The sequence below is a fragment of the Solanum pennellii genome, chromosome 1, assembly GCF_001406875.1.
Source record: "Solanum pennellii chromosome 1, SPENNV200".
Lineage (NCBI taxonomy): Eukaryota > Viridiplantae > Streptophyta > Magnoliopsida > Solanales > Solanaceae > Solanum > Solanum pennellii.
This window is the reverse complement of record NC_028637.1, coordinates 1,001,732-1,014,050: the sequence shown is the minus strand read 5'-3', so window position 1 is coordinate 1,014,050 and position 12,319 is coordinate 1,001,732. Positions and strand designations below refer to the sequence as shown.

The window sequence follows — 12,319 nt, the reverse complement described above, 5'->3', positions numbered from 1 at the left end:
CCACCCCTCCCCCCCCCAAAAAAAATAAAAATCGTGTGAATACAAGATTCAAAATTTAATCCGTCCCAGCCCAATTTTTGGAAGGTTGAAAATAATTTTTGAAGAATGAATTTTTAAAATCTAATTAAATTTCTTGGTCAAACATACATTTTAAAAAATAATTTTTAAATCTATAACCAAATACTAACTAAATTTGATAAAATTATATATCTTTTTTTATTTTGTCAAATATTTAGCAAATTATGTATGTTAGATTTGATAAGAATGTTAAAAACAAGATTTTTAGTTGGGAACTCCTATTTAAAGATGCATCTAGCTAGTGAGCAAATATATTTGTTTTCGATTAAAATGTCTTTTTTTAAAGCATGTAAAATTATATGCATTATATAAATAATATATGTATTTCTTAATATTTATTCTTATATATATTTAGTGTTCTTTGTGTTGAATTTATATTTATATTAAAAATAGATTTTAATTTTAAAAAATTTAAGTAATCTATAATAGTAATTATGAATGATATAGTAAAATTATTATTTTATTTATTATTATTTAAGAGATGTGATAAATCAAATAAGAACAAAGTAAATAAAAACAAAAAAGAGCTATTATTATTTTTTTTTATCAATTTCATTAAATCTTAGCGACAAAATTTATAAAATTCTCACATAAAATAATAAATTGACAAAATAAAAAATTATTTTATCAAAAAATTAGATGAATATTATATAATTTTTTCTCTCTATATATATATTCTTTTTTTTCCTATTTATATTTATTAAAATAATTAAAACCATTTTATATATTTTTCTTTTTACCTATTAATATTACCTTTTTTTTGAAGCATTCTCTCCCTCCCTCTCTTCTCTGTTGCTTTTTGCTGCTCGGAGCCTTTTTTTCTCCGGCAATTGCCGGCGACGACGACCATTTCCCGCCGGTAAAGTTTGTTCTTCACTTCTATGCTTTATCTGTTCTGGGTGTTCTCCCTTTTTGCTTCTTTCGATTTCTCCTGTGAGTTGTTCTCTCTTGTAACATTTAGTTTTGTGAGCAAAAACCATTAAGGGTAAAATGTAGGTTTTTTTTTTTCAGTTTTCTGAAGTTGGTTGGGAATTCGCCAAGTTTTGTGGTGTTTTATCGATTTTTCTTAGTGTGGGAAGCTAATTTTGTTGAGTGATCTGAGTTTGTTGTTTAGGATTTTTGTGTTTTGCTTTGTTTAATTGGATTTAGAATTGGGAATGTGTTTCATTTGCAGTGCTTTGAGATGGATTTTTAGTTGTTTCTGTGAATTTTGATTATTTTGTCTTGTTTACATTTAATTCTGGTGTGTTGAACTCACATTTACTAGATTTGGTTTGAATTGCTACTCTTATCAGTTACAATCTAATCGTCAGTTCCTGAGAGTCCAAAAAGCATTGGGGAGGTACTGGTAAGGTGTGCTTACACTCTGCCGTCCTCACAGCCCACTTTTGTGATTTCACGGTGTATGTTGTTGTTGTTGAGAGTCTGAAAAGTGTTTTTGGATAAATTTTCCAGCAAAAGCAACTGATTTTAGTTTATGTATCTAATTGAGTTAAAATGTGGTATTTTTTTTTCAGTTTTCGTAAGTGGATTTGGAAATTCACCAAGTTTTGTGCTGTTCAATTGATTTTAGGTTTTAGGAATCCTATCCCTAATGATCTAGAAGTGAAACAAGTGTTCTTGGCTTTTTGCTTGAGAGTAGGACTTGCGTGTGGAAAGCTAATTTATTGAGTTGTACTAATATTGTTGAGTGATCTGAGTCCGTTGTTAAGATTTTGAAAATTTTGTGTTCTGCTTTGTTTAATTGGATTTAGAATTGGGAATGTGTTTCATTTGCAGTTCTTTAAGATGGGTTTTAGTTTGTTTCTTTGAATATTTTCCTCTTCCCCATTTTTTTCCTTCTAAAGTTTGATGCTTTTATCTTGTTTCCATTTTGTTCTGATGTGTTGAACTCACATTTCTTATATTTGGTACAAATTACAACCCCTTATGTGTTGAAGTTACTATTTGGAGAGTCGAAAAGATTTTTTTTTAGTGTGTTTCTTTTCAAGTACTTCCTAAATATTTTGAATAGATTACTATTGTGACTTATGTTACTTTTTATGTAGTTTCAAATTCATTTTAATTTTTTTTGAAGATTCTATGTCCATATTCGGGACGAACATTAGATAGATTCACCCTTGCACTTTGAATCAAGTCCATAAATTGAAACAAGTTTGTCAAGGAGCATGCTTAACACCAATCTCTAATACTATATGCTCTGGTTTGTAAGCTTGGATCTTAGTCTTATTTTCTATAGGAGATTTGTTATGTTCGTTCTACATTTTGTATTGGCTTCTTTGCTTCCTAACTGATTCATTTATTTTTTCCCTTGTAGGCTACAGTAAATGAGTGTTGCTACTTGATTGAGCCCATGCCTGCTACACCTATGAAGAAGGTTTAGAATCAATTTTCTTCCATGTTATATTCTTTATTCAGCATAATATTCATGTCCAGTTTATTGCAAAGGATGTTATATTGTTTGGTGTACCATAGTCGATTATGGTGCCACATATTTGAATCTAGACAATATTTTGCTTTCTCGTGATAAAGGCCTGTGCTCCTTTTCAGTTCTATTAGTAAGTTTGTGGTTTTGGCATTTCTTTGCTTCCATCTCTCTTTTCTTTGTTATTATTTCTTGTTAGAGATATCTCACTCATGTAGTGAATCTTATTTTAATTTGAAAAATATGCAGCAGTTGATAACAGTGTGCTTTTTCTTATTGATGCCCTGCTAGCTAAAGTAGTGGATTCTTTCGGTCCTTGTATTTCACACATATTCATTGCACATATCTTTGTTTAGTCTGAAAAATGATAAATTAGTGAAGGAAGGTACAAAAACATGAAGTGATTGGTAAAAGGGGTAAAATGTCACTTTAAATGTGTCGGTAGGTTGTTATGACCTTGAATATTTCACATATTTATTCATGGCCTTCTATTTCCATCCTATTTATTCGAAAGATGTCAAAATTTTAAATAAGGCACTAATAGCTTCATTAATTAATTAAAGGGGGGGGGGGGATTATCACCTAAGGGTAAAGAAAACGCTCCTCTAAGAAATCTAAAGCAAAGAAAATAGGATATCCCAGTAATATTTTACTACATTAAAAACAGTACTGCTCTAGTTTTAAATGATATATCAATGGAGGCAAAAACACTAGGTAATCTCTTCCCATATGTCCAAGCCTTGGTGGTAGTTACCTGTACTGGTGGGAATTAGCATGTACCCAATGGAATTTGTTGAGGTGCACTCGAGATGGCCTGCAACACAGTATATAAAAAAAAAATTTGCCACTGACCAAACACAGACTCTTTCTTGTTGCTATCTATTATATGCGGCTGCACACCTCATTTGCTGTTGTAGACAAATTGTCCTAATCTGCTTTTCTGATTTTTCTGGCTTAGCTATTCTTTTATTGGTATATGCTGATTAGAAGGATCCATTATATATTTGCTGTTTTCTTTTTTTTTTTTTTGCTGGGCTATTCCTTTATTTGAAAATTTGGTATTTTATAGTTTTAGCAAGGGTAAAGCCTGAGTAATGTAATGGTGGAAACATGTCAGCTAAAAATCCTATGAGAATGCTGATATCTTGTTCTTATATGATTGTTAATGAGCTTCTTCTTATGGAGTCTGGTGCGTGCATGTGTTTATGTTTGTGATCTCAACATCCTCTTAATATGCATTCTGTTTTCTTTTCCTGTACAGAGTGCTACCCGTGGTGGGATTGGGAATGTATTCAACAAATTAACAAGCAAAATTGGAGATCCCGTTGACTTTGAACTTCCAGATTGGTTGAGTAAATGGCAACCCACTCCCTATCCCTATACCTCTATAAGACGAAGTATCCTTCAATGGAAATAGTTATCATGGAATTGTAGATGCGTGATAAAAGTTTGGTAGTTTGTTTCCTTATTAAATATCTCTTAGTCCTATAGATTGTTTGATAAATAATTGATTATGGTGTTCTGTTTGATATGCACCTATTTCTTATCTTTTTGTAGCTTCTTTTGGCCTTTCTCTTTTTCTATTTGTGTTGATATTAACTACTTGAAGATATATACCTCACCAATAAGGGTAAGCGGCGGCTAGAAGATGATGGCATATCTTGTACCTGCAGTTCAACAGCAGAATCTTCGGACGTGTGTGGCATGGATTGCCTTTGTAGGTAAGGAGGACTTAGATTAAAATTCATTACAGTCAGAACTTTGATAGAAACTTATAATATATTTTTTAGAAATTATATCTGTATGACCTGCTGCATAAATTTGTTGATTGGGAGTTCCATGGAGAAGAAAAAACGACAACCATAGCACCTCCATCTCCAACGGAGAAGAAATCTTCATATTTGTGGAGGAACTCACCAACTGTGACGGCGACGACGAGAAAGTAATTGACGGAGAAGAAGAAGACAAAGAAGATGAATTCACCATTAACATTTCCCTGCAACTTTTTCCTTTTCTTCTTAGTTTACTTAACTTTTTTTTTCATACATACAAATCACTCTTTAAAGTTGCCCAAAAATAAATAGGAGATCTGTAACTGTAAAAAAGTATATCAGAATGCAACAGGTAGGAGTTCGTAAGTACTCCATCTGGTTTATGTCGAGAACCAAGAGCGTAGGTAATGTGCCGAAAAATGATATACAAACCTTAATCCGACAAAGTAGCACCTACGGCGCAAAAGATTACTTCTTTCAGCATCTTTTCTGATATTTAAACCATCTTTAAAGTCACGGGTTGTTAGTTATTTCACTTTGCTCTTTCGTGCAGCATGCTATGGTCTAGCTGCACCTCGGGATGTAAATGTGGGAGTTCTTGTCTGAATAAGCCATTCCATCAACGTCCTGTGAAGAAGATGAAAATAGTGAAGGTATGAACATAAACTTTTAACATAGATATTTGGACTGATGTTAGTTATTGCAGTATTTTGACAGCTTGTAGTCATCATTTATGACCTTGTCATTATCAGTCATTTCTTTGTCTTTTCCAAGAGTTTGTAAACAATTCTTCTCTCATGTAAATTTTCATTTTTCTGACAACTGATGCCAAGGAACTTTGCTTAGAACCTGATGTTTCTTATTTCCACTTTTAAGCGGTACACTCTCCAACAAGTAAACTATATGTCAAGTTGGTTTGATCATAAGAAAATTTAATTAAATAATTACAGGTTTCTGCTTGAAACATTATGTGTGAGTGAGTCTTCAAGTGTTGATTACTTCAAGGGTTGGCACATTTTTGGCCAGCGAAAACAAAAATTTATAACACATAATGTGCAATTTAAAATAAATTCGCAATTTAAAATATAGACCATTGTCATTTTTGTAGGGTCAAATTGGCTGATTGAGTGATTTTAGTTTTAAATCAGACATAAATTAGTTGCCTGTTGAAATGAAATTTAGATACTTAAAAACTGCACAGAAGCACTTACATTTGCAATTTCTCCCATATAAACTGTGGCGGCAAAATACATTTCAAAACTTTAAGTCGAAGTACTATTTTCTTTTGACTCTTGGGAAGTGAAATTAGACAAAACTTTTGGCACAGCGGTGGTATATATCGTAAAGGATGCACCTCACTGTAAGATAGTTTGCAAGAAAGAAAGTTAATATTATGTACGTAGATATTTTTGTCTACTGAAAGTTAATATTATGTACGTAGATATTTTTGTCTTCCTGAGGGCAGGGAAAACTTGGGCAACTATGTTTGGTCTTGTTCATAACAGGTCTGGTCTAGTAAGTTTAAAAAACCTTCAAGGCTGCTTAATTTTTTTCATAACAAGTCTGGTCTAGTAAGTTTAAAAAACCTTCAAGGATGCCTTTTTATAACCTTTCTCTGTAGTGGGGTTTCGTATCTAGCATAGAAGTTACCTACCTTTACGTGTTCTAAATCATCTAGTGTGAAGAAACTCTACTGATCCAATATAGGATCTATTGAAAGCAGTTCTAGGTTTTCATGTCATGTCTTGTCATATGAGGTGTACTAACCATTGTGGAGCACTGAAGGTAGGATGAGTATAAGTTTCAATAATGTTCTTCACTTCTTTGTGGTCTTTATTTCTTCATGGAGTTTGAAAGTTCCCCTTTTGATGGTTGCTATTTTTCTACTCTTTACCTTCCCATCTGCTTACGTTTATCTGCTTGCAGTTTGAAATAAAAGTCATTAACACAACCTATAGTTAGTTGCTTATAGATCTAGAGATCTGCAGTATTCTGAATCTGGAAAATTGTTCTGCCAATTTCTTTGACCAACCAGACAATACCCTTTTAATCTAAGACCCTAATTACAAGGTTACTGACAATCACTTTTGACACCAGTGTCTTTGATAAAGCACTGTTAAAATTTTCAGATGTGCTTTAATACTCTGCATCCTTTTTAGGAACTCTTTTGTCTACTTTCACTTTTTAAAAGAAAGAACTTAAGGAGAGGGCATACTTATTATTTTTGCATCTTCTATATCAAGTAAAGTGAGAAGACTTTCATTAATTTGCATCCAGCGGATGCTAATGGCTATAACATAGTTACTTTAAGCAAATCGGTGATTTGATCAAGATTCTTTACGTTTTCAAGATCACACCAACAAAAAAGGTTCCTTAAAAACCTAGCGTTTACCAACGTATATAAGAGGGATAATTAAGCAAAGACCGCCATAAATCCTTTCTCAAAATACCACATTCATCAGTTTTTACCAAAAATGACCATTCGACACTTTTCAATTGCAAGCAAGTACAATCCGCATCAAAAGTGCAGGCTGGTAACATTTTTCATATCTATTTTTGCATTTAATTCAGTCACGTATCTGGTGAAGAAGTAAAGAAATGTTGGTTATTTTGTATTCTTCTTATTTTTCGTTTCTTTTGAATACCAAGCAATAATCATCTAAAAAAATCAAGTTTTGTTGACACATAACATGCAGACTGAGAAATGTGGCACTGGGATTGTGGCAGATGAAGATATCAAGACAAAAGAGTTTGTTGTAGAGTATGTTGGAGAAGGTGAAGTTTTTTAAGTTTCTTGCTTAATATGAATTAATAATTCGTGTTCTGTTCATCCTGAGCTCTTAATTTAGTAAGTTACAACTGCAGTTATTGATGACAAGACATGTGAAGAGCGACTTTGGAAATTGAAGCACAGTGGGGAAACAAATTTTTACTTGTGTGAGATCAATAGGGATATGGTGATTGATGCCACTTATAAGGGAAACAAATCCAGATACATTAATCATAGCTGTTGTCCAAATACTGAGATGCAGAGATGGTATATAATTGTCATTAATATGTACTAATTATTTTTAGTTCTCTCAAATTCAAACCCTATGTCAAGTGTCAAGGGATATCAACCTATTGTGTGATTTATTTGTTTTCACGCTCAATCATATTTTCAGGATGATTGATGGTGAGAATAGAATTGGCATATTTGCGACGCGTGACATTAAAAGGGGCGAGCATCTGACCTACGATTATCAGTATGGACATTGAATGATTTTTTGTTTTGTTTGTTTTGTGTCATCCTAGCATCTTCAGTCAGCAGCCTGTTATCTAAGAGTGTGCATTCGCCCTTCATCTAACAAGTTTAGCAGGTTTGTTCAATTTGGTGCAGATCAAGATTGTCACTGTGGTGCTATAAATTGCAAGCGAAAGCTGGGAATCAGACCTAACAAACTAAAACTTCCTTCTTCAGATGCTGCTGCACTAAAGCTAGTGGCATGCCAGGTAGCTGCGCCCTTTCCCAAAGAGAAAGTACTGCTATCTGCAAAACATGTATGTACCTCTATTCTGTCTGTTAACATCTAAGATACAAGAGCAGTGTGTGTCATCTGGAATCATTCTTTTGCTTGGACGTTTACCGTCTAGTTTTATGACTCAGTTTGTTAGTACTTGTCCACAATTTTGTTGTGGTGATTTGCGAAGATGAAACTGATTGCAGATTAGACTTCAGTTTTATTGAGCCAACATCTTTCTGTTCCTTTCTGAATTTTGTCAGAGGAAGACATAAAGAGGACAGGTACTTGGAATTACTGTCTAAAAGTAGTGTGTCCATTCCTTTTTCCGATTGGGCCGGGGCCAACCTGTTGAAGACCTGCTGCTTTTCCCTGGATTGAACTTTGAAGATCACTTTCCTATACCATAATGACAAGATTTGTTTTGACAATGGAACTTCTTGAATTTGTTGGAAAGTAAAGATGGAAAATAAGAGAAATATTATAAGATAGCCCATTTATGAGGTTTTATGTGTTCATTTTTTTACCATGAACTGTATTTATATGTTTGTAGAAAAACACACAACAATTTCAAACTCTATGTGGACTAGAGCTTAATGAAAGGCAACACGAGGATCATGAGTAATATATGTGAAGCTGAAACAGACCTACTTTTTCTGAGGTAAAAGTGAGAAGATTGCACAATGGTAATTGGTACATTAAGTATGTTATAGGTTCATATCCTGTTATGGTTTCTAGTAAGATGAACATAGTTGGAGAATCGTTCATGACTAGTTGGATGACTGACCTCATTGTTTGTGTTGTGTAGGGACCAACCCCATGGTATTCCCAGATCTATGAGCCTGAGTTAAGAGTGTTAGATGCCTGTCTCAATTTCACCAGTCTGGGATGATATAGGGAGATCATTCTCAGGCGGGTTTAAAAATATGTTTTTTCACTAATTAGGACATGGTTTTGGCATTTTGCAATGTTTGAACTCTAATCTAACTAGCCACTAGCCAGCTCTTGCCTGAAATTGATAAGAGTGGTGTCAATAATGTTTGTGGTAATCTGTTTTGGTTCTTGTTTCGTAAATGTATTTACATGTGAATATTTTAAAGGAGTTGCAAAGCACTCTAGATTTGAGTAAGGCTAACTGTTTCTTCTTTTTTTCTGATTTGTTTTCTTGTTATTCTTTCTTTTCTCGGATTTGTTTCCTCCTCTATATCTTCTTTGCAAAATGATGTTATTAAGGAAGAGATGGTTTGAAATTCTTTTTCCTTGTTTAATTCTCATAAGAAGTGAAGACAGAAAACTTTGATATGTGCTAAGAGGAAAATAAGAGAAAAGATGAGGAAATTATTCTCCCTCATGCCCATTTACTTGTTTGATAGGATAACACTGAGAATATTTTCCCCACATAAGTTTATATTTATTAAAACGAACAAGTTCCTCATCTCGTTTGCACTTCCTTCCAAGGCCACGTTATAGATTTGTTTCCTCCTCTGCTTATTTCCTTCATAGTTCTCCCATTTTACTACCTTTGTTTCCATTGATGGATACAGATTAATGAGTTGCATACATTTTGTTTCTCAAAGAGGCCATATCAAAAGCTCTTCTAGTATCCTTCAGATTCCTTTACTAAAATATCTATTTCTCCCGATATTGTACTAATGTAATGCTAACCTTTTCTTCACTTATATTCCAGGATTCTCAAACTGAAGTTCCCCCAAAAGGTAGGTTATGCATTTTATTTGACCTACAAGTATATCTTTGTTAGTGAAGTTACCTTTTCTTTGATCTAACTCGGGCCTCATCCTGTTTAGGAAATTGGAGTATTGACTCTGCTCGGAAAATCCAGCATCCTCGGAATTGCACAGGTCAAATTATAAGAATAATTCGCTCTTTTGACCAGAGGTATGTCGGTCTGTACGGGTGCATATTCTTTTTGTTAATATAGGCACTTCTTGCATTTTCCATTGGCAAGTAATGGAAAATCAGCAAGTTCTTGTTCTATGAAAAATTTGTGATTGAGTTACCAATTATATTTGATATATATGTTATCTTTATTGTTGTTTTCTATTACTACTATCTTATGGTTTTACTTTCAGTAATCTTGGAGTCTTGTTTTAAAAATAAAACAATAATAATAGGATCTTTTAAAAGTTTATAGATTGAGGTTCAAAACTTGTATATTTTGATCCCATGACCGTTTCTGTAGTGTAATTAAGTACACAAATCTTGAACTTGAATAGTGCTATAGATTGAACTTATGTTTTATGTGCAGAACAGATAATGCATTATAGCTAGAGACAGTTATATAAGTTTTGGCCATGTCTGAGTAAAAGATATTTCCTTTTGTCACCTAATGCTGTTCTGTCTATTAGGAAAGGGAGAAAGATTGCAAGCTTCCATACATGCTCCAGTTTTTCTCCATTCTAGTCATAAATCATCTGTTTGCGTACATATGCCTGAGAAAGTGCATTTAGAAAGGAATCAAATCACTTAGACATCTAATATATGTAGCCTAAATTTGAGCTTTGGCGGTTGGAGTATAGTATTTTAGCTTCCACTTTCATAATGTTTAGCTTTTTCTTTTTTAACTTCGAAGTATTTCTTAGTTCTCTAGGAAGTTTATTCAAACCTCAGATTTCAATTTTATATGCTGAGATATATTCACGAAACCTTCTATTTATTTCTATTCATAGAGTAATTAGAAATTTGTTTCACATGTGGTCCCCATGGTTTCTTTTCACATAGCATCTCTTTTTTAAGTTCTCTTTGTAACTTTTTCTTATCTACTCCTCAGGTTCGTACTAAACATTCTTTGCATTAGGAATTGTCTACTAACTTTATATGTGTGTGGTAACCAAGTATGAAAGTGATGTCAATCTAGTTAACTTAATATTTAAAGAAATATCTATTAAACATAGAAGCTAGCAAGTTTCTCTGTTGGATACTCTATTAATTGGCTGGCCGTTCGTTTCTTCTCATTTATTTGTTCATATTTTTACATTCTTCAGTCCTGTTGACTTCCTGGTGAAATTTCTCTCTGGGAACTCTATCCATTTGTTGGACATTTATTATTCGGTTTCTTCTCATGTATTTGTTCATGTTGTTACACTTTTCAGTCCTGTTGATTCACTGGAGTCTCGAATACCTGATGTTTCCAGTTCCTTTGGAATCATAAAACAGTTTGACAGAATCACCAAAAAACATTTGGTAAGGAAGTTTTTGAATTGTTTAGTGTGTAACTCGGACACCCATGATTTGGCTGAAGATTTACTCTTGTTCTCATTCCCCACCCGCCCTAACAGATCATGTTTGAAGACGGTAGTGCTGAGCACCTTGACTTGTCAAAAGAAGATTGGCGATTTTGTAACTTTGCTTAATCAGGTATTCTGTTCCAACTTTTTATTGAATTTTGAACCTATTATTTGTTCTTAGTGTAGTTGAAATCCCGAAAAACTATTTTATTGAGCCAAGTGTATCAGAAACAGCCTCCCTACCTCACCAAATTCAGGTCTGCATACACGCAGCCTCCCCAGAACTACTTGTACTGCAGTTGAAATGGATCCATGTACCTAGTTCAGGTTAAAAGGGTGAATTCTAATCTATGCTGCTCAGACTTTCCAAAAACGCTTCCATAGACGAATCCTCTAAAACTGCACTACTTTTGGAGGATTCGGCACACACTGGTCAACTTCGTTTTAATGAGTCTGAGCATCAGAGATTTATACACCAGTACAAAATACAGCAAACTTGTAGTAGTACCTTTTATATCTATTTTGTATAATATTCGTGTGAGATTAGGTTGAATGGAACGATCTCATCAATGAGGATTCATATAGCCCACTCCAACTTGTTTGGGGTCGAGGCATTGTTGTTGTTGCTGTTTTCAATGGAATCTATAACGGAACGAGTACTTTTGCAGGTCTTAAACTGTCGAAATAAAGTTATACATGATTCAACCTCAGTAGCTGATACGCGATATATTCTTAACAGTCCAAAATTGCAAAGTATCCTCTGCCTTTACTCCTGCTGTACCAAATGTGCAAAGTTTCATTTTAACATATTCTTTCGAGTTTCGGGTGATAATGTCAGTTCACTCTTCTTTATACTGGAGAGGGAAGTTCTGATGATTCTTTCTGATGCATTAGCACAACAAATGTAACAATAGTTCACCTTGTTCCAATTATATCGGATGTCCCCTGAGAAACGAGTTGACTCTGTGAATCATAATTTATTTACTAGTCGTAAAGAAGGGATTTGTTAGCTCTCGATTTTCTTGTGTAGTGAGGATTCAAATAGTCGATCCCAACTTGTTTGGGATTGTGGTGTAGTCCTTGTTGTGTTCTTATTCAATGCACTCTTTTGGCCTCCAAAAGAATATTTGGTTTCACAATTTCTTTAACTTGCAAAGTTATATAGTTCATTTGTGTTGTGGTTTTGATATGATTTATCTGTGCCGATGGTCTATCGGAAACAATGTCTCTATCTTTACAAGGTCAGATTACACTTGCGGAAATACATGAGATATCTATTCACCTTCACCCCCCCCCCCC

The 12,319-nt window shown here is 33.8% G+C and overlaps 1 protein-coding gene across 4 annotated transcripts; it reads left to right on the top strand.

Annotated features, from left to right (window-relative positions):
• Positions 1–826: 826 nt before the first annotated feature.
• Positions 827–12,189, top strand: LOC107011725 (histone-lysine N-methyltransferase ASHH3-like). Of its 4 annotated transcripts, XM_027912921.1 has the most exons (15): positions 833–937; positions 2,156–2,281; positions 2,396–2,455; positions 3,765–3,900; positions 4,113–4,224; positions 4,829–4,928; positions 6,972–7,050; positions 7,141–7,312; positions 7,440–7,520; positions 7,635–7,815; positions 9,463–9,490; positions 9,581–9,671; positions 10,886–10,976; positions 11,072–11,150; positions 11,689–12,189. In XM_027912921.1, exons 3-14 carry the CDS (start codon positions 2,432–2,434, stop codon positions 11,144–11,146), a joined length of 1,170 nt encoding a protein of 389 aa, XP_027768722.1. In that variant the 5' UTR covers positions 833–937; positions 2,156–2,281; positions 2,396–2,431; the 3' UTR covers positions 11,147–11,150; positions 11,689–12,189. The 4 variants fall into 4 exon arrangements, with proteins under 4 accessions (XP_015066831.1, XP_015066821.1, XP_027768722.1 ...); XM_015211345.2 differs by lacking the exon at positions 2,156–2,281 and having other exon boundaries at positions 827–937; positions 7,635–7,767; XM_015211335.2 differs by lacking the exon at positions 2,156–2,281 and having other exon boundaries at positions 827–937.
• Positions 12,190–12,319: the final 130 nt, after the last annotated feature.

What these genes read in the sequence shown, in the direction of transcription:
- LOC107011725 (XM_015211335.2), top strand. Translation starts at nt 2,432, where the DNA reads ATGCCTGCTACACCTATGAAGAAG. An exon ending in CTATACCTCTATAAGACGAA is followed by an intron (nt 3,901 to 4,112) that starts GTATCCTTCAAT and finishes AACTACTTGAAG; the next exon opens with ATATATACCTCACCAATAAG. An exon ending in AACTGAAGTTCCCCCAAAAG is followed by an intron (nt 9,491 to 9,580) that starts GTAGGTTATGCA and finishes CATCCTGTTTAG; the next exon opens with GAAATTGGAGTATTGACTCT.